This window comes from Artemia sp. Qi Xiang Cuo, chromosome 10, assembly GCF_049724085.1.
Source record: "Artemia sp. Qi Xiang Cuo chromosome 10, ASM4972408v1, whole genome shotgun sequence".
NCBI lineage: Eukaryota > Metazoa > Arthropoda > Branchiopoda > Anostraca > Artemiidae > Artemia > Artemia sp. Qi Xiang Cuo.
Window position 1 is genome coordinate 17,456,020 of NC_142803.1, and position 27,795 is coordinate 17,483,814.

General features: G+C 36.4%; 1 protein-coding gene across 1 annotated transcript; it reads right to left on the minus strand.

The window, feature by feature from the left end:
• Positions 1–3,884: 3,884 nt before the first annotated feature.
• LOC148947524 (uncharacterized) lies at positions 3,885–27,778 on the minus strand. Its single transcript, XM_089095925.1, has 3 exons — positions 27,625–27,778; positions 16,605–16,814; positions 3,885–4,057 (listed from the first exon to the last, which is right to left on the minus strand). Exons 1-3 carry the CDS (start codon positions 27,776–27,778, stop codon positions 3,885–3,887), a joined length of 537 nt encoding a protein of 178 aa, XP_088952051.1.
• Positions 27,779–27,795: the final 17 nt, after the last annotated feature.

Below are 27,795 nucleotides of genomic sequence, written 5' to 3' on the forward strand. Positions count from 1 at the left end.
CGGTGCAAACATAAATAAATGAATAAATCTTATATAGCTTCAATACTTTTTATTACTTTCCCCCCAGAGCTGCTTTATATGCAAGGGTCAAAAATACCATTTTGTTAAAAAAAGTTGAAAGGTTAAGTAACAAAAATCCGGCGTCGACGGAACCCCCCAGGGCCCCGGGGCAGGAAGGGATTCTCGTATAAACTTCAGAGAGGGCTCATTTGATTAGAAATTGGAAGTTCTAGTCCAGCTCTTAAAACTCAAAATTGATCGAAGGGCAAAACCCCCCCACACACCCTTTTTCCCCACCCCGTCCTTTGAACTAATTCTGTTTATGCCTGCAGGTCGAATAACCGTTAAAATGTGTTGGTATTAACACACACCTATCAGGCATCTCCTCTCCTCCTCAACAAGGAAAGAAACAGAGAGCGTAATGCAGTGGCGGATCCAGGGGAGGGAACACTCCCCCACAACCCTCAAGGCAAGGGTTTTAAGTTATACACTGGGGGCATATAAGGTTTTTATAGAATTCGCTGTCGTAGAAACTTCAAAAAAGGCTCATTCGATTGGAAATTCAAAGAGCTAGTGCCCTTTCTAATAGTCAGAAGTGATTTGAGGGCAACTAACCCCCCTCTCACGCCCACCTTTTCCCCAAACACATCCAATCAAAATTTTGAGACAGCCATTTTATTGAACATAGTTTTAAGTTCTGGAAATTAGGTCTTTGAGGATAATCTACTCCCCACAGCCCTCAGGTTAAGGGTTGTAATTTAAGAATTCTCCGAATCCTTCCCATTATTTCTTATGGAAGGGATGCTCGTATAAACTTTATAGAGGGCTCATTTGATTGAAAATTGAAAGTTCTTGTTCACTTTTTAAGAGTCGAAAGAGATTGGAGGGTAACTAGCCCCCCCCCCTCCACGCCCTAAATGCATCAGATAAACAATTTGATATACACATTTTGTTAAAATAGTTCAAAGTTCAGATAACAAAAAACTCAGATGTCAACACAGCCCCCAAGGGCCTGGGGGTAGGCGTTGTAAGTTATGCCCTGGGGCATAACTTATTAAGGGGGATTTATAACTTATGGGAAGGGGTTTTGTATGGGAAGAACACATAGGAAATCTATTATAATTATCCAATTATAAGGTTAAAGTACATACTCTGTGATAGATGCAAAATCGCTTTGGCACACAAAATCCTATTAAGGTCAATTCAAAACAGTCGTGATGCCTTTGTGTCAGCAAGTGAAATGGTCTAAACCCCCTTACTGGAGCCATTTTTTTCAATCCATTCATTTTTGTCAATTGCTGTCCACAAGTTATGGAAGCTGTCTATTGTTCATATAGAAGGTTTTTTCAAAGAGGTAATTGTGTATACTTTGAAAAAAGCCTCATTCGATTTAAATTGAAAGTTCTAGATCTGTTTTTTAAAGTCAAGAATAATCGGACTGTAAGTACCCCCCCCCCCCCATGCCATAAAAACTTGAAACTCTTTGAAATCAAAAACGAACAAAAATTAATTAAAAAAAAACTTTCAAAAAAATATATTTTTCAAAGAAATGTAATGGCCATTTTAAAATTAACCTCAGGATATACAAATACTTGTTAAGATTCAAAATAAAAACGACCAGAAATTACTATTAAAGAATAAATGAAACCGAAAATGAGCAGAAATTAAATAAACAATCATAGCAAAAACATACAACAAGTAATAATATAAATGAATAAATAGATCTTAAAGCGAGTAATGCTTAGATTGAATATGAAAATCAAGCTTAAAACGAAAAACAATATTTGCTATAAAAGCATAAATGAAACTTAAAACGAACATAAATTAAATAAACAATCAATACGAACAAACATACAATATGTATCAATGTAAATGAATAAATAAATCTTAAAACGATTGAAACTTAAATTGAATATTCAAATCAAGTTAGAATCGAATAAAAATAACTACAAACATGAGTTTGGGTATCGCCTCACTGCAGAAGCCTAAAACCTACTGCGTCATTGGCGCTTTACTGAAAACGAAATATATTACAAATGTTTTCTTTTGTACTTAATATTGAAAATAAATATTAAAATTACAGTAAAATTTTGAACTGATGAACTTTTAGCAATTAATATCATTATGCATCAAATATTCAGTTTAAATTATTAGTTCTTTTCAAGATTGGTCAAGACAAATATAGTTTCTCTACAAACAAAATTTGGATACTGCCCCCTTCTTTAACTGTAAAAACCTAAAGCCTTCTGCGTCATTGGTGCTTCACTGAAAATTAATTACTCGTAAATTACAAATTTATTATTTCCAGTTCTTACAGCATTGAAAATGAAAATAAAAATTACAGTGAAAAAAAAATCTTGGAACTGATGGATCTTTCAACAATTAATATCATTACATATCTAATATTCAATTTGATTTAGTTCATACTTTCCAAGACTGTTCAAGACTCATATAGTTTTGCCATTTTTTTTTTAACTCTGCCATTTTCTCTAACTAATCGTGTTAGTTTGTTATGAAAGCATTCTATGGCTTGTAGGCATTTCTATTTGAGCGGAAAACTGCACCTCAAACTTTGTGGAACATGCATTTTCTTGCATGAAACAGCAAAATATAATAAAATGTCAAGTTTCAGAGTGTTTCACGACTCGCAAGTAAGTGGCATTGGTATTTTTGAATCCGCATGGTCAATTTAGGGAGTGCAGGGTAGGCTAATCCTCATAGCATGCCCATTCCGTCGTGGTAAGATTCACATTTTCAACACGTGGCGTCCAGACTATCATATAATCTACCAAGCATACAACTACCCCAAATCAGTATCAATAAATAAATGAAACCCAAAACGAACCAAAATTAAAATAAATATTAGAGTCAAACTCCAAATGAACGGAAATTAATATGAGTAGGGTTCTAAACACCAATGCTTTCTAAAAGCCAGAATATAATTTATAGATTACTGAAAAAAAATTAAAATGATCTTACTGAAAAGAAATATGCATCGTCAATTTAATATACATATTCTGATATTTATTCCTTAAAATCTCAATTAATTTTTCATTTCTTAGTTATAAAAGTGAAAACATTTAAAAGAATTGTTTTCAGTAAAGCGCCAATGACGCAGTAGGTTTTAGGCTTCTGCAGTGACGCGATACCCAAACTCTTGTTTGTAATTATTTTTATTCGATTCAAACTTGATTTGCATATTCAATTTAAGTTTCACTCGTTTTAAGATTTATTTATTCACCTACATTAATATATATTGTATACTTGTTGGCATTGATTGTTTATATAGTTTCTGTTCGTTTTAAGTTTCATTTATACTTTAATAGCAAAATATTTGTTTTTGTTTTAAGCTAGATTTTCATATTCAATCTAAGCATTACTCGCTTTAAGATCTATTTATTCATTTATATTATTACTTGTTGTAGGTTTTTTGATTGTTTATTTAATTTCTGTTCGTTTTGGGTTTCATTTATTCTTTAATAGTAATTTCTGGTCGTTTTGAGTTTGAATCTTAACAGGTATTTGTATCTCCTGATTTATATTAAACTGATTTATATTAAAATGGCCTTCACTTTTCTTTGAAAAACTTATTTTTTGGAAAGTGTTTGAACTTAGTATAATATCTAATAAGAAGGGGCACAGTGGAGTTGAAGAGCGAGAGGCCCCTATACCCGTTTCTTAAAAATATTTATAAGTTATATATTTACTTCACTTTGTTTTCTATTAATTAATGTTAATTCTAACCGAAATTCAGACAAAAGGAAACGATAAGAAAAAGCAAATTTTTACTTTTGTGAATTTTTTTTTAATAAATAATGAACAGAAGTTAAGAAGTGAAGAAAAAATAATCACAAAAGAAATATAAAAGGTAAATATTATTGCTCTCAAATAACATCTTCATTTTGGCAATCAGAAAGACCAGTCCCAGAAAAGTCAATGTCAAGCTTCAACTGTGTCAAAATGGCTGGTGAATTACATTCCTGTTTAACTGGCAATTCAGAGCATTTTAAATGGTTAAAATTATCCTCATTCCCTGGTGTTTCATCTTCTTCTAATTCTGAAAAAAATGGCAGAAAATATAAATGATATTGTTACACCATTAGCTATTCCTGGTATATTGCAGATACAGCATTTTGTTAAGTTCTATTCACAAAATATATTTGGATTTAGAATAGTTCAACTTCTCCCTCAGCACTACCTGAAAGTTTCAACTTAATACCCTTTGCCGTTATTGATACACATAGTATCTTCTGATCTAGTGCAATATAACCATTATCATTGCCTTAAGGCTTCAAATTAAAACCCTTAACTTTTCCTGAGTAGTTGCAGATACGCCATTTAGACAACTTGGCTACACATACTTTTGATCATTATTTTGGCTAGTTCAATATATGCCTTAAAATTCACCAAAACATGTTACCCTTAGCCATTCTTGAAATATAGCTGATACACATTTTGATGACAAGGATGCACTGAGCATCTTTTAATTTAGTGATAGATTCAGAATGAATCTATTTTTCAATCAGTGCAAACGGAAAAATAACCTTTTCTGGATTTGAAAAAACCTTTGTGACAAGTTTTTATGAACTTATTTTATAATCTCTCTCAATCACTCCATGAACGAAGGTCAATTGTATTGAATATTGTTGAAACTTTTCTGACTATTTTTTTCCAAAAATTAGACATTTAGCCGTCAAGCAGTGGACATTTAGAGGTGTTATATATGTGAGAAATGGCTCACATATTATGCCCTGTAAGAAAACTACTGATGTTGCCGATATTTAAAGTTTGGAGACCCGATCGTTCATTTGAATAAAGTACAGTTACATTCTGATATGGACCGTTTTCAAGGAGTTTTAGATTCGAAGTTGAAATTGGATAACATTTTCAAGACTTGCCAGAATGTGATTTTTCTACGTACAGTCACCAGCTACCCAGTGCTCTTGGCCAGTGTAAATTTCCTCTAAGCGTACTACAGTTAAATGCTCAAGGTTTACAAAGTGCTCACAACGAAGTCAGGTACTTACTAGCTTCGTGTCCACATGACGTTGTTATTGTTTGTGAAACCTTTTTATCGGATAATATTCATGTTTCCATGCTGGATATCTCCAAGATGGAAGTGTTGTTTATGCAATAGAAAAATCAGTGTGAAAGGTGGGTTAGCAATTTATATTCAAAATAGTTGGTCTTCTGTCGTAATTAATTAAAAAAACTTTTTCAGCAAATAAGTTTTTTTTTTTAAAGTAAAGACCTCCATTAAACCAAAATGAACAAAAATAGAATCGAATAATCTACCAAGAATACAACTACCACAAATCAGTATCAATAAATAAACGAAGCACAAAACAAACAGAAATTAAAATAAATAACAGAGTCTAACTCAAAACGGGCAGAAATTAATATGAGTAGGTTTCTAAGCCCCAAGCTTTCTAAAAGCCAGAATATAATGTGTACTTTACTGAAAAAATTCAAATGAACTTACTGAAAAAAATGTGCATTGTCAGTTGCATAAAAAAAATGCATATGGTGATATTTAATGGATACAGACTTTTGCAATTTTGTAGGTATAACAATCTAGTTATAACCAATACTGTGTTTGGTCATAAAATGGCTCATAAGTTAACATGGTATTCAGGTGATGGTAAGACAGCAAACCTTATTGATTATGTTATAGCGAACCGAAGATTGGCAGGATCAATACAGGGTACTAGGGTGCATAGGAGTTCCATTATTGATGTTAAAAGTAAAGATCACCATCTAGTAGTGTCAAGGGTTAATTTAAAGCTGAAATATCGGAAGGGTAACGACCTCCCGGGAAGTTATGATGTTAGTAGACTCCAGGATGAGAATTTGAGAGAAACTTTCCAGGAACAGTTGAATACTAAACTTGAGTTTAAAATTTGATAATGTGGAAGATGGTTGGAATAACTTTAGAAAAATAATTTGTGACGTTGCTGAAGGTGTATTAGGGAAGAAAGCTAGAACTGCAGCTAAGAATATTAGTGAAAAAGCTTTATGTTTAATAGAAAGGAGAAAGGACTTGTACAAGAATTGTCTGAGTGATAGATCGTATAAAAACAAAAGAAATGTAAAGAAAGTGGAGAAAGCATTGAAATGTGAACTAAGGAGGTGTGAAGTGGAGGCCATGGATAAAATTGCCGAGGATCTGGAAGATGCAGCTAGACGGCATAATAGTAAAATATTGTACTGGCACGTTAAAAAATTGAGAGGTAGTAGTCAATCCGGACTTGTCCCAGTTAAAGATAGGAACGGGGTGGCAATTAGCGATAAGAAAAAGCTAAAGCGAGATGGACCGAACATTTTGAGAACTTGCTTAACCGAGATAGAGTTGCAGGAAAAAATATAGAGGAAAATGAAAAAGTTTGTGATACCTTGGATGTGAAGGAAGATTTGTTTTGTGAGGGGGAATTAGCAACAGTACTAAAAGGATTAAAGAATAATAAGGCTCCAGGTGCTGATAGGGTGGTAAATGAGTTTCTTAAATATGGTGGCTCTGTGGTTAGAAATAAGTTACTAAAGATTATGAATATGATTTTTGAAAAAGGGAAAGTACCTAATCATTTTAGTAAAACCTTAATTAGACCACTTTATAAGAAAGGTGATAAGAATGAGTGTGGTAATTATCGAGACATTAGTCTGGTCTCTGTGGGTAGTAAATTTCTTAGTAATATGATACTTTTTAGACTGAGGGAAGCCGTAGACAAGTTTTAAGAGAAGAACAGAGGGGTTTTAGAAAAGGTAGAGGATGTGTCGACCAAATTTTCACTCTTATGTTAATAATTGAGAAGTGCCTGAGTTGTAAACACCTTTGGTCCTCAGTTTTATAGATTATGAGCAAGCGTTCGATTCTGTTGATAGAGGAGCTTTAGTGAAGGTTTTATTCTTGTATGGTATACCAGATAAATACAATAAAGTGATTAACGTTAAATGTGAGAGTAACACTGCTGCAATTAAGGTATGACATGAGGTAAGTAGCTGGTTTTTTATTAATTCAAAAGTTAAGCAGGGTTGTGTTCTATCCCCTTTTGTATGGATTATTTTGATGGACTTTGTTTTAAGAAGCATAGGAAAGGCAATGGGAGACCACGGAATCAAATGGGGAGAAAAAAGTTTCCTGGACTTGGATTATGCTGATGATTTTAGAGCGTTTTAGAGGCAAAATGAATGAAGTTTTAGAGGTTTTGCGAGTTCAGGGTGCTAGTATTGGTTTGAAAATTAATGTTAGGAAGACTAAGTCACTAAGACTAGGAATAAGTGAAGAAGAAAACCGGATGTTGAGCAATGAAAAGATTTATCAGGTGGGCAGCTTCACTTACCTTGGTAATATTATTAAAGACGGTGGGAGCAGTGAAAATATTAAAAGTAGAATAGCCAAGGCTGATGGTGTTTTTTCACAGTTAAAAGAAGTTTGGAAGAATAGGTATATAAGTCTGCAAACCAAGAATTTAATATTGGAGGCTACAGTGATGCGAATTGTGAAATATGGTTCTGGAGCATGGACGCTCCGAAAAGAGGATGAAGATTTGCTAGATGTTTTCCAGAGAAATTGCTTAAGGATAGTTCTGGGTACCTGGCTGACTGACCGTATTTCAAACAATAGGCTATACGAAAAATGTGGTTCAATACCGCTCTCTAGGTCTATAATGAAAGAAAGGTTGAGGTGGTTAGGGCATGTTGTGCGGATGAAGGATGACAGATTGCCGAAGATTGTTCTTTTCGGGGCTAAACCATCTAGGGCTAAACGGAAAGCAGGTTGTCCCCATCTCGGGTGAGCGGACGCCATAAAATAAGATTTAAAGGAAATGGCAACTTCGTCTGCGGATGTGAAAAAGAATGCTTTGTATAAATTTGGAGGGAGGACGTTCGTACTCAGTAGACATGGCCTTATGCAGCTTGGTGAAACAATGTGTTGTTAGTAGTAGTAGTAGTATCCCTTAAAGTCTTAATTGATTTTTGATTTCTTAGTTATAAAAGTGTAAACATTTAAAGAATTCTTTTCAGTAAAATACAAATTATATTCAGACATCCGATCTGATTGGATTGGATTGTCATCCTCAAAGTCCTAATTTCTAGAACTTTCTACTATGTTGAACAAAAAGGCTATCTCAAAATTTTGATTGCATTTGTTTGGGAAAATGATTGGCGTGAGATGGGGGTTAGTCGCCCTTAAATCACTTTCAACTATTAAAAAGGGCACTATTCCTTTCAGTTTCCAATCGAATGAGCCCTTTAGAACTTTCTACAACAACACTGTCTATAAAAACTGTATGTGCCCCCAGGGCACAACTTACAACCCTAGCCCTGAAAGGTACTATGTTGAGCAGAATGGCTATCTTAAAATTATTAGTGGATGTGTTTGGGGAAAAGGTGAGCGTGAGTGGGGGGTTAGTTGCCGTCCAGTTTCTATCGACTATTGAAAAGGGCACTAGCTATTTTAATTTCCAATAAAATGAGCCCTTTTTGAGGTTTCTACAACAACACTTTCTATAAAAAACCTTATATGCCCCCAGGGTATAACTTACAACCCTAGCCCTGAAAGGTGTGGGGGGTTTGTCATCCTCATTAACATAATTTTCAGAATGTTCAACTATGTTGAACAGAAAGGCTATCTCAAAATTTTGATTGGATGTGTTTGGGGATATGGTGGGCGTGAGAGGGGGGTTAGTTGCCCTTCAATCACTCTCTACTATTAAAAAGGCCTTTCAATTTCCGATCAAATGAGCCCTTTTTGAAGTTCCTATGAAAAGGTTTTCTATAAAAGCTTATATACCCCCAGGGCATAACTTACAACCCTTGCCCTAAGGGCTCTGAGGGGGTTATCATCCTCAGAGACCTAATTTCCGAAACTTTCAACTACGTTGAACAAAATGGCTATCTAAAAATTTTGATTGGATGTGTTTGAGAAAATGAAACTTCAATTACTTTCATCTATCAAAAAGGGCACTAGCCATTTCAATTTCCAATCGAATGACCCCTTTTTGAAGTTTCTACGACAACACTTTCTATAAAAACCCTATATGCCCCCACGACATAACTTATAACACTTGCCCCGAGGGCTGTGGGGGGAGGGGTTGTTATCCTCAAAGACCTAAGTTCCAGAACTTTCAACCACGTTGAACAGAATGGCTATCTCAAAATTTTGATTGGATGTGTTTGGAGAAAAGGTGGGCGTGAGAGGGGGTTAGTTGCCCTCCTTTTATGCGAATTCGGCCCGTCGGGGTTCTTGATATAATTTTTTGAAATAAATATCTTATCTCCAATCACTTTCGACTCTTAAAGAGGGCACTAGTTCTTTGAATTTCCAATCAACTGAGCCCTTTTTCAAGTTTCTACGACAAAGCTTTCAATAAAAACCTTATATGCCCCCTGGGCATAACTTACAACCCTTACCCTGAAGACTGTGGGGGGAGTATCTTCCTCAGAAACATAATTTTCAGAACTTTCAACTGCGTTGAACAAAATTGCTATCTCAAAATTTTGATTGGACGTGTTTGGAGAAATGTTGGGCATGGAAGGGGTGCTAGTTGCTTTCCGAATACTTCCGACAATTAAAAAAGACAATACTTTCTATAAAGTATTGAAAACTCCTAAGTATTGAAAAAGAAAGAAAAACTCCTGTGTCGACACAATTCCCCAGGGCCCGGGGCAGGAGTTGTAAGTATTGCTCTGGGGGCATATTTGGTTCATATGGAAGGTATGCTCGTATAAACTTCGAAGGGCTCATATGATTGAAATTAGAAAGTTCTTGTTCACTTTTTAAGAGTCAAAAGAGATCGGAGGGCAACTAGCCCCCTCTCCACGCCCTATTTTCCTCAAACCGATCCGATAAAAACTTTGAGAGAGCCATGTTTCAAAATAGTTCAAAGGTCAGGTAACAAAAACTCCGGTGTCAACACATCCCCCAGGGCCCGAGGGTTAGGCATTTTAAGCTATGTCCTGGGGTCGTATGTGGTTCTTATGAAAGGGATGCTCGTATAGACTTCAGAGAAGGTTCATTTGAATGGAAATTAAAAGTTGTAGTTCATTTTCTCAGAGTGAAAAAAGATCGGAGGGTCCTGCCAAACTCCAAGTTTATACAAGTATCCTTTTCATAAGAACTATATATGCCCCTAGAGCATTACTCATATAGCCTGCCTCCAGGCCCTGACAGGTTGCGCCGAAACAGGAATTTTTCTTATCTGACCTTTGAACTATTTATAATGAAATGGCTATTATAAAAATTTTATCGGATGGGTTTGGGGTAAAGCTGGTGTAAGTAGGGGGGGGGGAGGGGAGGATAGTTGCTCTCAGATATCTTTTAACTCTTAAAAATTGAACTATAATTTTCAATTTCCAATCAAATGAGCCCCCTCTGAAGTTTATACAAGCATCTCTTTAATAAGAACCATATACGCCCCCAGGATAACACTTACAACGCCTATCCCCTGGACCCTGGGGGGGGGGGGGGGTTGTTATCTAGTTTTTGAACAATTTCCAAAAAACTAGTTATCTCAAAATTTGTAGTAGATGGGTTTGGGGGAAAGAGGCGTGGTCGGGGCTAATTGCCCTTCAATCTCTTGGCTCCAGAAGAGGAAACTAAATCTCTCCATTGCTAGTCAAATTAGCCCTCTATGAAGTTTATACAAGCATCCCTTTTATAAGAACCATACATGTCCTTAGGGCATAACTTAAAACGCCTTCACCTGGGCCCTGGGTGGTAGTATTGATACCGGATTTTTTCTTATCCGACTGTTAAACTATTTTTAACAAAATTTCTATTTCTAAATTTTCATCAGATGGGTTTGGAAAAAGAAGGCGGGGGGGGGGCTAGCTGCCTTTAGACCTCATTTGATTATTAAAAAGTGAGCTCAAAGTTTAAATGTCCAATCAATTGAGCCCTCTCTGAAGTTTATATGAGCATCCTTTTTATAAGATCAATATATGCCCCTGGGCATAACTTACAACGCCTGCCCCCAGGCCCTGACAGGTTGTGACGACACCTGAGTTTTTTTTTATCTGACTTTTGAGCAATTTTTAACTTAATGGCTATCTCAAATTTTTTATTGAATGCATTTGGGGGAAAAGGGACGTGGGGGGCTAGTTAACCTCCTATCTCTTTTGACTCTAAAAAACTGAACTAGAACTTTCAATTTCCAATCAATTGAGCCATCTCTGAAGTTTCTGCGAGCATCCCTTCAATAAGAACCAGATCTTCCCCCACGGTATAACTTACAACACCTGCCCATGGGCCCTGGGGGGCTGTTTCGACCCCAGAGTTTTGGTTGTATGGTGTTTGAACTATTTAAAAAAAAACCTATCTTAAAGTTCTTATGGGATGGGTTTTAGGAAAAAAAGGGTGTGGTGGGAGGGGGAGGCTAGGTGGCCTCCAATCTCTTTTGACTCTTAAAAAGTGAACTAGAACTTTCAAATTCCAATCAAATGAGCCCTCTTTGAAGTTATTACGAGCATCCTTTCCATAAGACCCATATATGCCCCCAGCAAATAACTTACATCGCCTGCCCCTGGGCCCTGGGGGGTTGTGTCGACACCGGATTTTGTGTTGTATGATCTTTGAACTATTTTTAACAAAATAGCTATCTTAAAATTTTTATTGGATGCATTTGGGAAAAAAGGGTTTGGGGGCGAGAAGCTGGTTACCCTCCATTATCTTTTGACGCTGAAAAAGTGAACTAGAGCTTTCAATATCCAATCAAATGAGTCATCTCTGAAGATTATACGAATTCTATTCATAAGAACTATATATGCTCCTAGAGCATAACTTATAACCCTTGCCCCTGAAAACTTTGGAGAAGCGTCCTGCTCAAACATATAATTTCCAGAACTCTCAACTATGTTGAACAAAAAGGCTACATCAAAATTTTGATTGGATGCACACTTGTGCCTCTTGAAAGAGGCGACCCACCACAATGTTAAGCGATTTCCGGTCCTAGAGGTCGCAGAGAGACGGCGGTGATGGCATTTTGTAGCCCAAGCTCAAACTAAGAAACGTGCAAAATTTCATCCTCCTCTGATTTAATCTTCATGGGGCAAACTGGGCCGGAAGTTTTGACCCTCCCACCACAGCCCCCCTTTAACGTTGTCCGATCAGGCTGAAATGTAGAGGCTAGGCTATCCTAGAACCCGGGAGCTTATCCTCGAAATTTCAGCTAAATCTGATCACTCCTTCCCTGTTTTCCAAAAAACAGATATAGCCACTTAATGTTCATTTCTCTTTCTTTTTTTTTATTAGCCACGCCTACAAGCCACAGTTGGCAACGGATCCGGATGAATGAGGACTCATTCGAAGTGGAATTCGACCTGTTAGGGCCTTTTGATATTTTCAGACCGAAAAATTATCCCCCGAATTTACATTTACGAAAAACCTCGTTTTCCTATAAGAGCCCATGTTAAATTTTCCCACCACAGCCCCCCTTTAACGTTGTTCGATCGGGCTTTCCTGGGGTCTGGGAGCTTATCCTCGAAATTTCAGCTCAATCCGATCACTCCTTCCCTGTTTTCCAAAAACCAAATTCCCTGTTTTCCAAAAACCAAGTTTCCAAAAGTTCTGTGGGGATTTACTTGCGTCAAAAATAGATTCTATAGACTAAACATAATTTAACAATTGTCTCTGTGGTACAGTGGTAGCTACTCCTGACTGTCAGGCGGAAGACCCGGGTTCGATTCCCCGTCAGAGGACATTTTTTATACATTGAATTAAAGTTTAAAAAAGAAACTCAGTTTCTTTTTTAAATCCAATCTATTAAATCCTTCGGCTCAACAGGCGTCTCCAGAAGAAAATCACAGTCGGCCTTCAGGTTACAGGTAAGTCTCCACTGCTTTGATAACATGCCGTATACCCGCATGCTCGAAGACAAGTTGAAAAAAGAAAATCTTACTGCGCATTTGATTTGAGTATTCAGGAATTAAAAGCCTTAACACAAGAATCTTGAAGAGCGGGGGGTTTGGGGGGCGGCAGCCCCCCAACTTTAACTTCTGACACGATCAGCTAACAGTTAGTCAAACAATAATAATTAATAAACTATACAAAAATGTGCAGAAATTATTTGAAAAAAACTACGTTTTCTAGAGATTTAAAGAGGCTGAGTCACAAGTTCGAACCTTAAAACGTACAGGGATTAGGAGGTACAGGGGGGGGGGCTGCCGCCCCCCAAATCCCCCGCGAACAGAAATTATTCCGTATGTGAAAGGGGCTGTGCCCTCCTCAACGCCTCGCTCTTTCGCTAAAGTTTTTATTGTTTAAAAAAAAAGTTGCGAGGAGAGTCAAACTTTAGCGTAAAGAGCGAGGCGTTGAGGAGGGCACAGCCCCTTACATATATGGAATAATTTCAGTTCGTTTTAAGTTTTAATGTCGCTTTTAACTTTCAGTTTAAAAAACTTTTTTTTTTATTTAAATGCTGCGAAATCCCTAATCCCTGTACGTTTTAAGGTTCGAACTTGTGACTCAGCCTCTTTAACTCTTTAGAAAACGTAGTTTTTTTTCAAATAATAAATAACAGAGTCAAAGTCAAAATGGGCAGAAATTAATATGAGTAGGTTTCTAAACCCCAAGCTTTCTAAAACCCAGAATATAATGTGTACTTTACTGAAAAAAATTCAAATGAACATACTGAAAAAAATGTGCATTGTCAGTTTATTATGCATATGGTGATATTTATCCCTTAAAGTCTTAATTAATTTTTGATTTCTTAGTTATAAAAGTGTAAGCATTTAAAGAATTTTTTCAGTAAAATACAAATTATATTCTGACATCCGATCTGATTGGATGTGTTTGGTGAAATGGTGGGCGTGAGAGGGGGATTAGCTGCCTTTCAATCACTTTTGACTATTAAAAAGGGCACTAGCCCTCTTAATTTCCAATTGAATGAGCCCATTTTGAAGTTTCTACAACATCGCTTTCTATAAAAACCTTATATGCCCCCAGGGATCATAACTTACAACCCTTGCCCTGTAGGGCTGTGGGGAAGCAGGGGGAGGGTGTTGTTATCCTCAAAGTCCTAATTTCTAGAACTTTCTACTATGTTGAACAAAAAGGCTATCTCAAAATTTTGATTGCATATGTTTGGGAAAATGATTGGCGTGAGATGGGGGTTAGTCGCCCTTAAATCACTTTCAACTATTAAAAAGGGCACTATTCCTTTCAGTTTCCAATCGAATGAGCCCTTTAGAAATTTCTACAACAACACTGTCTATAACAACTGTATTTGCCCCCCGGGAACAACTTACAACCCTAGCCCTGAAAGGTACTATGTTGAACAAAATGGCTATCTCAAAATTTTTATTGGGTGTGTTTGGGAAAATGGTGGGCGTGAAAGGAGGGTTAGTTGCCCTGTAATGACTTTCGAATTTTGAAAAGGGCAGTATCCATTTCAATTTTCCATCGAATGGGCCCTTTTTGAAGTTTTTTCAACAGCGCTATTTATAAAAACTTTACAAGCCCCCAGGTCATAACCTACACACCTTGCCCTGAAAGGTGTGGGGGGTTAGTCATCCTCATTAACATAATTTTCAGAATATTCAACTATGTTGAACAGAAAGGCTATCTCAAAATTTTGATTGGATGTGTTTGGGGATATGGTGGGCGTGAGAAGGCGGTTGGTTGCCCTCCAATCACTCTCTACTATTAAAAAGGGCACTAGCCCTTTCAATTTCCGATCAAATGAGCCCTTTTGGAAGTTCCTATGAAAAAGTTTGAAGTTCCTATGAAAAAGCAACTACCCCGTGGGGGGGTAGTTGCCCTGAACTCTTTTGACTCTTAAAAAGTGAACTAGAACTTTCAATTTCCAATCAAATGAACCCCCTATGAAGTTTATACGAGCATCCCTTTCATAAAAACCATACATGCCCTTAAGGCGTAACTTAGAACGCCTTCCCCTGGGCCCTGGGTGGTTGTATTGATACCGGATTTTTTCTTATCCGACATGTTGAACTATTTTTAACAAAATTTCTATTTCAAAATTTTCATCAGATGGGTTTGGAAAAAGAAGGCGGGGGGGGGGCTAGCTGCCCTTGGATCTCTTTTGACTATTAAAAAGTGAGCTCGAACTTTCAAGGTCCAGTCAATTGAGCCCTCTTTGAATTTTATATGAGCACCCCCTTCATAAGATCAATATACGCCCCTAGATATCATTGACAACGTCTGCTCACCGACCCTGGGAGGTCGTATCGAAACCTGAGTTTTTTTTACCTCATTTTTTAACAATTTTTAGCTTAATTGCTATCTCAAATTTTTTATTGCATGCATTTGGGGGAAAAGGGGCGTGGGGGGGGGAGGGCTAGTTAATCTCCTATCTCTTTTGACTCTAAAAAACTGAGCTAGAACTTTCAATTTCTAATCAAATGAGCCATCTCTGAAGTTTCTACGAGCACCCTTTCAATAAGAACCATATCTTCCCCCAGGGCATAACTTACAACACCTGCCCTCGGGCCCTGGGGGGCTGTTTCGACCCCAGAGTTTTCGTTATATGGTGTTTGAACTATTTAAAAAAAAACCTACCTTAAAGTTCTTATCGGATGGGGTTGAGGAAAAAAAGGGTGTGGAGGGGGGGGGAGGCTAGGTGTCTCAGATCTCTTTTGACTCTTAAAAATTGAACTAGAACCTTAAATTTCCAATCAAATGAGCCCTCTTTGAAGTTATTACGAGCATCCTTTCCATAAGACCCATATATGCCCCCAGCAAATAACTTACAACGCCTGTCCCTGGGCCCTAGGGGGTTGTCTCGACACCGGATTTTGTGTTGTATGATCTTTGAACTATTTTTAACAAACTAGCTATCTTAAAATTTTTATTGGATGCATTTGGGAAAAAACAGTTTGGGGGGGGGGGAGAAGCTGGTTACCCTCCATTATCTTTTGACGCTGAAAAAGTGAACTAGAGCTTTCAATATCCAATCAAATGAGTCATCTCTGAAGATTATACGAATTATATATTCATAAGAACTATATATGCTCCCAGAGCATAACTTATAACCCTTGCCCCTGAAAACTTTGGAGGGAGCGTCCTGCTCAAACATATAATTTCCAGAACTCTCAACTATGTTGAACAAAAAGGCTACATCAAAATTTTGATTGGATGTGTTTGGGGAAATGGTGTTGCCCTCCAATCACTTTCGACTATTAAAAAGGGCGTGGAAGGGGTGTCAGTTGCCTTAGAATCACTTTCGACTATTAAATTGGGAACTAGCAATTTAAATTTCCAATCGAATGAGCCCTTTCTGCAGTTTTTACGACAACGTTGTCTAAACAATACATTATATGCTCCCAGGGCATAACTTAGTGTCCTCCTTAAAAAAAAAATTTCTATCTGGAAATCAACTCCGCTGAACAAAATGACTATCTCAAAATTTTCATTAGATGTGTTTGGGAAAATGAAGGGCGTGGGGGATGCTATTTGCCGTTCAATCACTTTCGATTATTAAAAAGGGCACTAACCCTTTCAATTTCCGGTCGAATGAGCCTTTTTGAAGTTTCTACGACAACACCTTCTGTAAAAACCTTTATCTAAAACCTTCTTTGCAGCAAAAGCGGCAAAAAGACCACCACCCCGTAATTCTAAGAGCTTGCCTTGAAATTAGTAATTCAATTACCTTCAATTTTCTTAGATCTCCAGGAAACTTCTTTTTGAAATTGAGCTTCGTCTTCTATTTCATGCAAACTCTTTTCGAATTCCTCAAGTTTTTCAGGACTTGCTTCCACTGTCCAAGACTGAGATAGGATTACATCGTTATTTGAGGCATGTCGATTTAAATCAATTTGCTTAAAAGGAGGTGCCTGCTTGAGATGGGTACTATGTTTGTCTGAAAAAAAAAAATTAAAAAATGAATAGAATTGACTAAACCCCGAACTCCTTGACAAATAATAACTATAGACGTTACTTAAAGATGTCACGAATGTTGATGATATTAAAGTGAACTGCCTAAAAATTGCAAAAATATAGTGGGATGATTTACATCCCATGATTTAGCTGTTCCATTGGCTCCAAGATATCAAAAAAATAATTCAACACCGAAATATTTCCTTCAAGAAACCAATATATGGGTTACAATTAACTTTGCAATACGGAGATGAAGGGGTCTTCGGAAACGTCAGAGTTACCTATTAAATGAAGTTAGCAATTCCACAACTTCTACGTTTGTTTCCTTCGAGAAACGGTTTTACTGATTTTAATTGCAGTTGATCGTACAAATATTAGACTAAATAATAAAGGGAAATTTTGACTATGATCAATTATAAGGGTAGTCTACAGTGTAAAATTTTGGGTGTATAAATGTTTACAACAAAACTTCCTTTTGTTGCTTAGGAGCTAACATACAAAAAACTAAAATAGAATACTAACAAAATTTAAAGAATTAAAGTAAGAAATAGACAAAGAAACCGAAATAAACTGAGAAACGAGCACCCCTATTAGGAGGTGGAGCATTACTCTTTTCCACAGCCTCGAAAACGATATGTAATAAATTTTGATAATATATAACTCTCAACTTGGCTATGAATTGGAATTTATAATTTTTAAGAATCAGAGGCGTCAAACTTAATTGATAACGCAGTCAAAAGAAGTTTTGTAATATCTTTTCATAATAAACATACGTTGTTCATAACAAACAAACATATGTTCATAAAGCACACCAGGATGGTGCAAAAAAACAGTTCCTAATTCACTCAAGCAGGTAAATAATCAAAGAAATGCTCTGGATTCGCTTCTCTCTTTTCTGGTGCAAAAAAATCTTCTTATTTTCTTTGCACCAGAAAGTAGTTAAGATTTTAAAATAAACTCAGAGACTTTACACTCACCCTTCAAAAAATGAAATAAAACATACCTCAGCCATTATGAAAAAAGTGTTTGAACTTAGTATAATATCTAATAAGAAGGGGCACAGTGGAGTTGAAGAGCGAGAGATCCCTATACCGTTTCTTAAAAATATTTATAAGTTATATATTTACTTCACTTTGTTTTTTATTAATTAATGTTAATTCTAACCGAAATTCTGAAAAAAGGAAACGATAAGAAAAAGCAAATTTTTACTTTTGTGAATTTTTTTTAAATAAATAATGAACAGAAGTTAAGAAGTGAAGAAAAAATAATCACAAAAGAAATATAAAAGGTAAATATTATTGCTCTCAAATAACATCTTCATTTTCGCAATCAGAAAGACCAGTCCCAGGAAAGTCAAGGTCAAGCTTCAACTCTGTCAAAATCGCTGGTGAATTACATTCCTGTTTAACTGGCAATTCAGAGCATTTTAAATGGTTAAAATCATCACCCTTCCCTGGTGTTTCACCTTCTTCTAATTCTGAAAAAAAGTGGCAGAAAATATAAATGATATTGTTACACCATTAGCTATTCCTGGTATATTGCAGATACAGCATTTTGTTAAGTTCTATTCACAAAATATATTTGGATTTAGAATAGTTCAACTTCTCCCTCAGCGCTACCTGAAAGTTTCAACTTAATACCCTTTGCCGTTATTGATACAGATAGTATCTTCTGATCTAGTGCAATATAACCATTATCATTGCCATAAGGCTTCAATTTAACACCCTTAGCTTATCCTGAGAAGTTGCAGATACGCCAATTAGACAACTTGGCTACACACACTTTTGTTCATTATTTTGGCTAGTTCAATATCTATAGGTTTCTTTAAGGAAATATTTCGGTGTTGAATTATTTTTTTGATATCTTGGAGCCAATGGAACAGCTAAATCATGGGATGTAAATCATCCCACTAATTTTTGCAATTTTTAGGCAGTTCACTTTAATATCATCAACATTCGTGCCATCTTGAAGCAACTCTTCAGTATTAAGCAAAAACGCAAAATTTTTGTTTAAATCTGAAAGTCTTTTGAATCGGGCAATGGTTTCTACATTTATCAAACAGTTCGCAGTAGCGAGCTGTAAGTAAGGAGCGACGTGGCTGAATAGTAACCGAAACTCTAAAAGAAAGAGTGTCGATAACAATGGATACATCGAAAGAATCGGATTTCTATGCTGAGTCAAAACATGTTGAGTCTATTAAATTAAATTCTAATAATCAAAAGTTACGAGCCTTGGAATATTTGCCAAATTTTTTAAAAAGGGAGAAACACCCACAAAACTGCAAGCTATCTTAATAAAAATCGTACACAGACATTTTAATGGGGGAATACCGCCTAAAAACCGCCTTCTATAAAAACCGACAACGCCTTCTACATACAAAAAACTAAAATAGAATAGGAACAAAATTTAAAAAATTAAAGTAAGAAATAGACAAAGAAACCGAAATAAACTGAGAAACGAGCACCCCTATCAGGAGGTGGAGCATTACTCTTTTCCACAGCCTGAAAACGATATGTAATAAGTTTTGATAATATATAACTCTCAACTTGGCTATGAATTGGAATTTATAATTTTTAATAATCAGAGGCGTCAAACTTAATTGATAACGCAGTCAAAAGAAGTTTTGTAATATCTTTTCATAATAAACATACGTTGTTTATAACAAACAAACATATGTTCATAAAGCACACCAGGATGGTGTGAAAACAGTTTATGAACAAGTATGAACATATTATGAACATATTCCCTTCTCTCTTTTCTGGTGCAAAAAAATCTTCTTATTTTCTTTCCACCAAAAAGTAGTTAAGATTTTTAAATAAACTCAGAGACTTTACACTCATCCTTCCTAAAATGAAAGAAAACATACCTCGGCCAAAATGAAAAAAGAGATTGAACTTAGTATAATATCTAATAAGAAGGGACACAGAGCAGTTGAAGAGCGAGAGGCCCCTATACCCGTTTCCTAAAAATATTTATAAGTTGTATACTTACTTCACTTTATTTTTTATTCATTAATTTTAATTCTAACCAAAATTCTGAAAAAAGGAAACGATAAGAAAAAGCAAATTTTACTTTTGTGATTTTTTTTTGTGATTTACCTTCATTTTGGCAATCAGATAGACCAGTCCCAGGAAAGTCAAGGTCAAGCTTCAACTGTGTCAAAATTGGTGGTGAATTACATTCCTGTTTAACTGGCAACTCAGATCATTTAAAATGGTTAAAATCATCATCATTCCCTGGTGGGCCCTGGGGGGTTGTGTCGACTGTCCCCGGGCCCGTGGGGGGAGGGCAACTAGCCCCCCCACGCCCATCATTCCTCCAAACACATCCAATCAAAATTTTGAGATAGCTATTTTGTTCAGCGTAGTTGATTTCCACATAGAAAATTTGTTTTTGAGGAGGACATAACCCTCGGGGCAAGGGTTTTAAGCTATGACCTGGGGGCATATAAGGTTTTTATAGAAGGCGTTGTCATAGAAACTTCAAAAAAGGCTCACTTGATTGGAAATTCAAAGGGCTAGTTTCTTTTTAATAGTCGAATGTGATTGGAGGGCAACTAGCCCCCCCCCCCCCTCACACCCATCATTTCCCCAAACACATCAAATCAAAATTTTGAGATAGCCATTTTGTTCAGCGTAGTTGACTTCAAGATAGAAAATATGTTTTTGAGGAAGACACTCCCCCACAACCCTCGGGACGAGGGTTTTAAGTCATGCCCCGAGGGTGTATAAGAACGATGTTGGCAGAATGTACTATTTTTTTTTCCTTTACAGCTGGGCACTTCATATGGAAGGGGTCGTCGTAGAAACTTCAAAAGGGACTCATTATATTGTAAACTGAGAGTTCTAGTGCCCTTTTTAATAGTCGAAAGTGATTGGAGGGCAACTAGCCCCCCCTCCACGACCATCATTCCACCAAACACATCCAAACAAAGTTTGGAGATAGCCATTTTGTTCAGCGTTGTTGATTTTCAGATAGAAAATATATTTTTGAGGAGGACACTCCCCCACAACCTTCAGGGCAAGGATTATAAGTTTATGCCCTGGGGGCATATAAGGTTTTTATTGAAATCTTTGTCTTAGCAACTTGAAAAGGGGCTCATTCTATTTGAAATTCAAAGGGATAGTACCCTTTTTAATAGTCGAAAGTGATTTGAGGGAAACTAACCCCCCTCTCACGCCCAACTTTTCCCCAAGACACATCCAATCAAAATTTTGAGACAGCCATTTTGTTCAGCATAGTTTATTTCCAGACAGGAAATATGTTTTTGAGGAGGACACTACCCCACAACCCTCAGGGCAAGGGTTTTAAGTTATACCTCGGGGGCATATAAGGGTTTTATAGAAGGCGTTGTCGTAGAAACTTCAAAAAAGGCTCATTCGATTGGAAATTCTAAGGGCTAGTGCCCTTTTCAATAGTCGAAAGCGACTGGAGGGCAACTAGCCCCCCTCCCCCACGACCATCATTCCTCCAGAGTTTTCGTTATATGGTCTTTGAACTATTTAAAAAAAAAGCTATCTCAAAGTTCTTATCGGATGGGTTTGAGGAAAAAAAGGGCAAGGAGGGGCGAAGAGGCTAGGTGACCTCCAATCTCTTTTGACTCTTAAAAAGAAAACTAGAATTTTCAATTTCCAATCAAATGAGCCCTCTTTGAAGTTAATATGAGCAACCCTTCCATAAGACCCATATATGCCCACAGGACATAACTTTCAACGCTTATCCCCGGGCCCTGGGGTGTTTTGTCGACTTTCCCCGGGCCCGTGGGGGGAGGGCAACTAGCCCCCCTTCCACGCCCATCATTCCCCTAAACACATCCAATCAAAATTTTGAGATAGCCATTTTGTTCAGCATAGCTGATTTCCAAATAGAAAATATGTTTTTGAGGAGGACACAACCCTCAGGGCAAGGGTTTTAAGTTATGACCTAGGGACATATAAGGTTTTTAAAGAAGGCGTTGTCGTAGAAACTTCAAAAAAAGCTCATTCAATTGGAAATTCAAAGGGCTAGTGCCCTTTTTAATCGTCAAAAGTGATTGGAGGGCAAATAGCCCCCCCCGCCCCTCATACCCCCAAAACCCTCCAATAAAACTTTTTAGATAGCCATTTTGTTCAGCGTAGTTGATTTCCAGATAGAAAATATATTTTTGAGGAGGAGACTCCCCCACAACCCTCAGGGCAAGGATTATAAGTTATGCCATGGGGGCATATACGGTTTTTATTGAAATCTTTGTCGTAGAAACTTGAAAAGGGGCTCATTCGATTTGAAATTCAAAGGGATAGTACCCTTTTTAATAGTCGAAAGTGATTTAAGGGAAACTAACCCTCCTCTCGCGCCCACCTTTTCCCCAAACACATCCAATCAAAATTTTTAGATAGCCATTCTTTTCAATGTAGTTGAAAGTTTTGGAAATTAGGTCTTTAAGGATGACAACCCCTCCCACCACAGCCCTCAGGGCAAGGGTTGTAAGTTATGCTCAAAGAAAGTAAGGAGATTCTTTTGCGAATGGTACCGAGTTTTCCATTTCAGGTCAGCTAGAGGATGTATGAAACTAAATTAATCAGTACTAATTGTGTTCAGATTTTTTAAAAGTCTATATTTTGTTAACAATTGGTTAAAGTGTGTCTCCGGCATACAAATAGCAGGCCAAACTATAAAGTCTTGAAAAACGAATAGATTTTAAGTATTATATAAAGTTGTTATTGAAAGCGTTGTCGTATAAACTTCAAAAGCGCTCATTTAATTGGACATTGAAAGGGCTAGTGCCTTTTTTAATAGTTGAAAGTGATTTGATAGCGACTAACGCCCATCTCACGCCCACCATTTTCCAAAACAAATCCAATAAAAATTTTGATATATCCATTTTGTTGAACATGGTTGAAAGTTATGGAAATTAGGTCTTTTAGGATGATGACCCCCTCGGAGCCCTCAGTGCAAGGGTTGTAAGTTATGCCCTGGGGGCATATAAGGTTTGTATAGAAAGTTGTTGCATAAATCATAGGCAGCAGGATCACGCTGCCTAAGTAAAGAACGGGGACACTAGAGAACAAGGCAAAAAACGAGGACTAAGTACAGAACCCCCCACAACCCTCAGGGCAAGGGTTTTAAGTTATGCCCTGGGGGCATATAAGAACGATGTAGGCACAATGTATTATTTACTAATTTTTTCCTTTAGAGAAGGGCACTTCGTATCGAAGAAGTTGTCGTAGAAACTTCGAAAAGCGCTCATTCAATTGAAAATTGGAGTGGCTTGTGCCCTTTTTAATAGTCGAAAATGATTGGAAGGCGACTAACACCCCTCTCACGCCCATCATTTCCCCAAACATATCCAATCAAAATTTGGAAATAGCAATGTTGTTTAAAGTAGTTGAAAGTTCTGGAAACTCGGTCTTAGAGGATGACAACCACCCTAACAGACCTTAGGGTAAGGGTTTTAATTTATGCCCTGGGGGCATATAAGGTGTTTATAGAAAGCGTTGTCGTTTCCAAAAGGGCTCATTTGATTGGAAATCGAAAGGCCTAGTGCACATTTTAAATGTCGAAAGTGATTGGAACGCTTGACATTTTTATAGTAAAGATCGAAGTGGGTATAATGTATTATTTTTTGTTGTTGTTGTTGTTTAGACCAGGGCACGTCGTATCGAAAGAGTTGTCATGGGAACTTCGAAAAGGGCTCATTCGATTGAAAATAGAAAGGGCTGATGCCCTTTTTAATAGTCGAAAATGATTTGAGGGCAACTAATCCCTCTTCCACTCCCACCCTCCAATTTCTGCTCTTAAAACCAAATCAAAATAGCGTAAGTGTATCCAAGCTATCAAAGAAAGTAAACAGATTTTTTTGCGAATGGTATTAAGTTTTCCATTTCAGGTCAACTAGAGGAGGTATGAAACTAAATTAAACACTACTATTTGTATCTAGATTTTTAAAAGGGTGTTTATGGTTAAAAATAGCTGAAAATGTGTCCCTAACATGTACATAACAGGACATATCGCGAATTCTTAAAAATCGAATAGACTTAAAGTATCGTGATTGTTTTTCCTGAAAAGGCATTGAAAATACAGAAGGAATTGGCATTAATATAAAAAACTTTATCCACAAAATAAGTTTTTCAAAGAAAAGTAAAGAACTCCATTAAAAAATAATTAGCAAAAATAAAATCAAATAATCAACGGAATTGTGAAACTACCACAAATCAGCATCGATAAATAAATGAAACCCAAAACGAACAGCAATTACAATAAATAACCGAGTCAAACTCAAAACGAGCAGAAAGTAACATAATCTGGGCGCAAAACCCCTATGCCTTCCCAAGGCCAGAACAAAATTTGCACTTTACTGAAAAATATATAAATGTTTTTACTTTTATAACTTTAATAAATCAAATAATTTTAACATTTTGATTTACTAAATATCAGTATATGTATATTAAACTGACAATGCACATTCATTTGTATTTTTTCAGTAAAGTGCAAACGCTATCCCCCAAGTCATACCCAATAAGCCAAATCTCAAAGTCAAAATTTAATATTAGCTCAACCCCTCCCCTAACCCTTAGCGCAGACTTTCTAACCCTTCCTCTTTAAAAAACATCAACAAGTCTCTTGATTTTTTTAAGTTCACCCGTCATTTTGAAATTATACCAAAAAGTTTCAACTCCATCCCACATGTTGTTCCCAAAAAGTCACAATTTTTAAGTTAGCTCGACCCCCCTTCCATCCCTCCATAATAAAACATAAAATCGCGAAGAAAGGAAGAAAACGAGGACAATTAAAAGCCAGTGAAAAAATTGAAAAATTATGCAAATATTTCGGTCAAGACCTCCGCTTGACCGTCCTCAGTGCAGAATAAAGCTGATAAAAATATAAAAACCAAACCTTAAAATAAAAACACAAAACTAACATTGGGCGACCCTTTCTAAGTAACGGTGAAAGGGTAACTGAATCAAAAACACAAGTCTAAATGGCATTTCTCAATTTCATTTTACGTAAAGCACTCTTAAAGGCTAATCGCTTTCCAGTTTGATTATTATCGGAGATTCTATTTGATTGCACAATGTAATTTTGTGGATGTATGTAAAAATTATCAGAATTAATAATTTCGTCATAAATGGGACTTAGAAATTTTTCTCTAGTGTCTCTATTGAGAGCTACCTTTTGGTGAATGTGCATTTTTATTTCAACTGCCTCCCTGAAAACTTGCGTGAGACCTTTAATGGGGGCAACAATGGAGGTTTTGTCAAACAAAATGAAATGGTGTGAACTCTCATACACATTTTGCGCCAAGGTGGAATCAAAAACCTCAGGCCTTTGGCGTAACCTCTAGGCCTTGTCGATTGAGGACTTATGTTCAGATAACCTCTCCCCCAATTGCTGTTGGGTTCTACCAACATAAAAACAGCCACAAGAACAAGGAATTCTATAAACACCACTACCAAGAATGGGGCTGGTTTTATCTTTGCTGTTGTTAAAAAAGTTCTGTGTAGTATTTGAATTCTTAAAGGTAACGTTAATCTTACATTTTTTAAGTATTCTTTTGAGTTTGTCGCTCAATTTGGGACTGTAGAGTAGAACAGGGAAAATTGTATTATTATCTAATAATAGAACTATATCTGTTGGGGTGTATGGATTTGAAGCATTTTTTTCTGCCTTTTTTTTTCTTTTGTCTATAATGGTCTCAAGTATTTTTATAGTGTAGCCATTGCAAAATAAAATGTCCTTAAAGACATTCTGAGTCTATGTGAGGCTCTGAGCATATTCTTATTACTCGGTCAACCAAAGAAATAACTCCTCTTTTTATGCAGGGAAAGTGGTTGGAGGAAAAATGCAAATACCTATCGTTATGCGTAGGCTTTCTATAAATAGAAAATTCAAGGCCAGGAGACTTATTGAAAATTAAAACATCTAGAAAAGGAAGTTTATGGTTATGTTCTAGTTCTAAAGTGACTGGAGGTTAGAGTCCAAAGGGTTTAAATGAGTTTCTCCAGTGTCTCAATAGATACACTGGAGAAACTTTTCTAAGTCCCATTTAGACAAAATTATTAATTCTGATCGTTTTCTACCTTTCTTCGCGATTTTATGTTTTATCATGATGAGCCAGTGTTGTCTCATAAATTATTTAACCCTCCATAAGAATTTCGTCACATATACTGTCTTTGATTGCTTTCCAAAAGTATACTCCTGGGAAAACACTCAGAATCTTAGCCTAGCCAACAATCCACAAAAGCTTCCACAAAATACCCCAAATTAGGAACAACTTTTTGGCTTATGTCCCCTACCCCCCACACACATATCCAACAAAATATAATACTTTCTCACAGAAAACAATCTCTAAAATCGTTTACATAAATAATGGTAAATTGCATAAGTTACACTGGTTGTCCCAGGGGCTGTGGGGCCCAATTTCCTGTGGAGGTGGGGGCTACAATTTCCATTTTATTTATTTGGAAGACTGCTGATAGGCGCAAGAATTGGCTAAACGTGTTTGAAAAAATTCACTGGAATAGTATAGCAATATGTTACATCAGTAGCATATTATCACCACCTTTACTCTAAGTATTAAAATTCACATAATTCACAAGAAAACTGCTTGTCAATAGTGAATGGCTAGGTTACAAGGGGGATGGTTGGGCTTTAGCGTCATTTTAAGCAGCTGGATATGAGAGCTTACGTTTCAGATCTTGTAGTTTTTGATATTTTGAAATACATTTAGCCCAAGTAAAATAACAATATATTTATTACACTGAAAATGCAACTCTTGGCCAATATACAATATATTCTCAACATTTGTAGGAAAAGTAGGTTAAATGTTAGGTTTGAACCTAAGGCCCTGTACAAAAAATGTGTATAAATATACAAAACGTTTTGCTGAATAGCCTAAAATAAAACAAAAGGTTTTTCTTTACACCAAGCAAAGTTTGGTATCCTTTGTGATAACCTATAATAAAGTCAAAAAGGAAGAATCATAAGCAACAAAGAATTAAAATAAATCCCATAGAATATTCTACCTCAATTTTGGAATATACGTAGAATACTCCAGAATACCTTTTTTCTTCATTATTTCATTTGTCTTACATTCCCTTTGGCTGCTCAACCTTACATGTGGAGGGATTTTTTCAGTGGATATTGTCTGAGAAGAATTTTCCAGGGGGGAGATTTTCCGCAGGGAAAAATACGTCAAACACTGTTTTTATGCCTAACATTCCCTTCACTGAGAAACTTTGTTCCATGGGACTTCCTATAGGCTTATATACAACAGAAAATTTCCAATTAAGATACAAATTCTGAAGGTTGTCATGAGTCCTAGCACTGTAGTAATAGGCCAACATCACGTTTGACATCTGCAGAAAAAAATAGAACCAAAGAGAAACTATGCGCAGAATTCATACAGTAGGCCTACCAAAAAAAAAAAAAATCCTTAAAATTTTTTCTTTTTATGCTACAGAGAACAATTTAAGCTGTTGATTTCTATTGTAATAGGGTTTGTCAGTCTAATCTTCACCAATTGCTGTAAATATTGCATGGCTCTAATTAGAATTCAGAAAGGCTTATAGGCATGTACTAAACACTGCTAGCTTTTATTTCCAACCAACCCAGCCCCTTGTCACCAAAAATCTTTACAGAAATTTCATTGTTATTGGACAAAATCACCATAAAATGTGTCAGTAAACTACAGCAAAATATGAAAGATATATTACATAGGTAAAATGCCAATTTTACATGGATCCATAAAACACCCGATTTTTTACCTTGTCCAGTTTTATCATTTACAACACTTGTTTCAACAAAAATGAAAATACCTTCATTATTGCCATTGATTATATTAGTTTCATTAGAATCAGGATCTAACTTCAACTGAGTAGAAATACAGAAGAGAAAGTCCATATAAGCATCTTCAAATTTTTGTGGCAAAACTGAATTTGGGTCAAATAAACTAACATTTTCAGCAGCCATTTTTCTTCAGATTCGAA

What these genes read in the sequence shown, in the direction of transcription:
- LOC148947524 (XM_089095925.1), bottom strand. Translation starts at nt 27,778, where the DNA reads ATGGCTGCTGAAAATGTTAGTTTATTTGACCCAAATTCAGTTTTGCCA. An exon ending in AATCAATGGCAATAATGAAG is followed by an intron (nt 16,815 to 27,624) that starts GTATTTTCATTT and finishes TTTTTTTTTCAG; the next exon opens with ACAAACATAGTACCCATCTC. An exon ending in GAGATCTAAGAAAATTGAAG is followed by an intron (nt 4,058 to 16,604) that starts GTAATTGAATTA and finishes CATTTTTTTCAG; the next exon opens with AATTAGAAGAAGATGAAACA.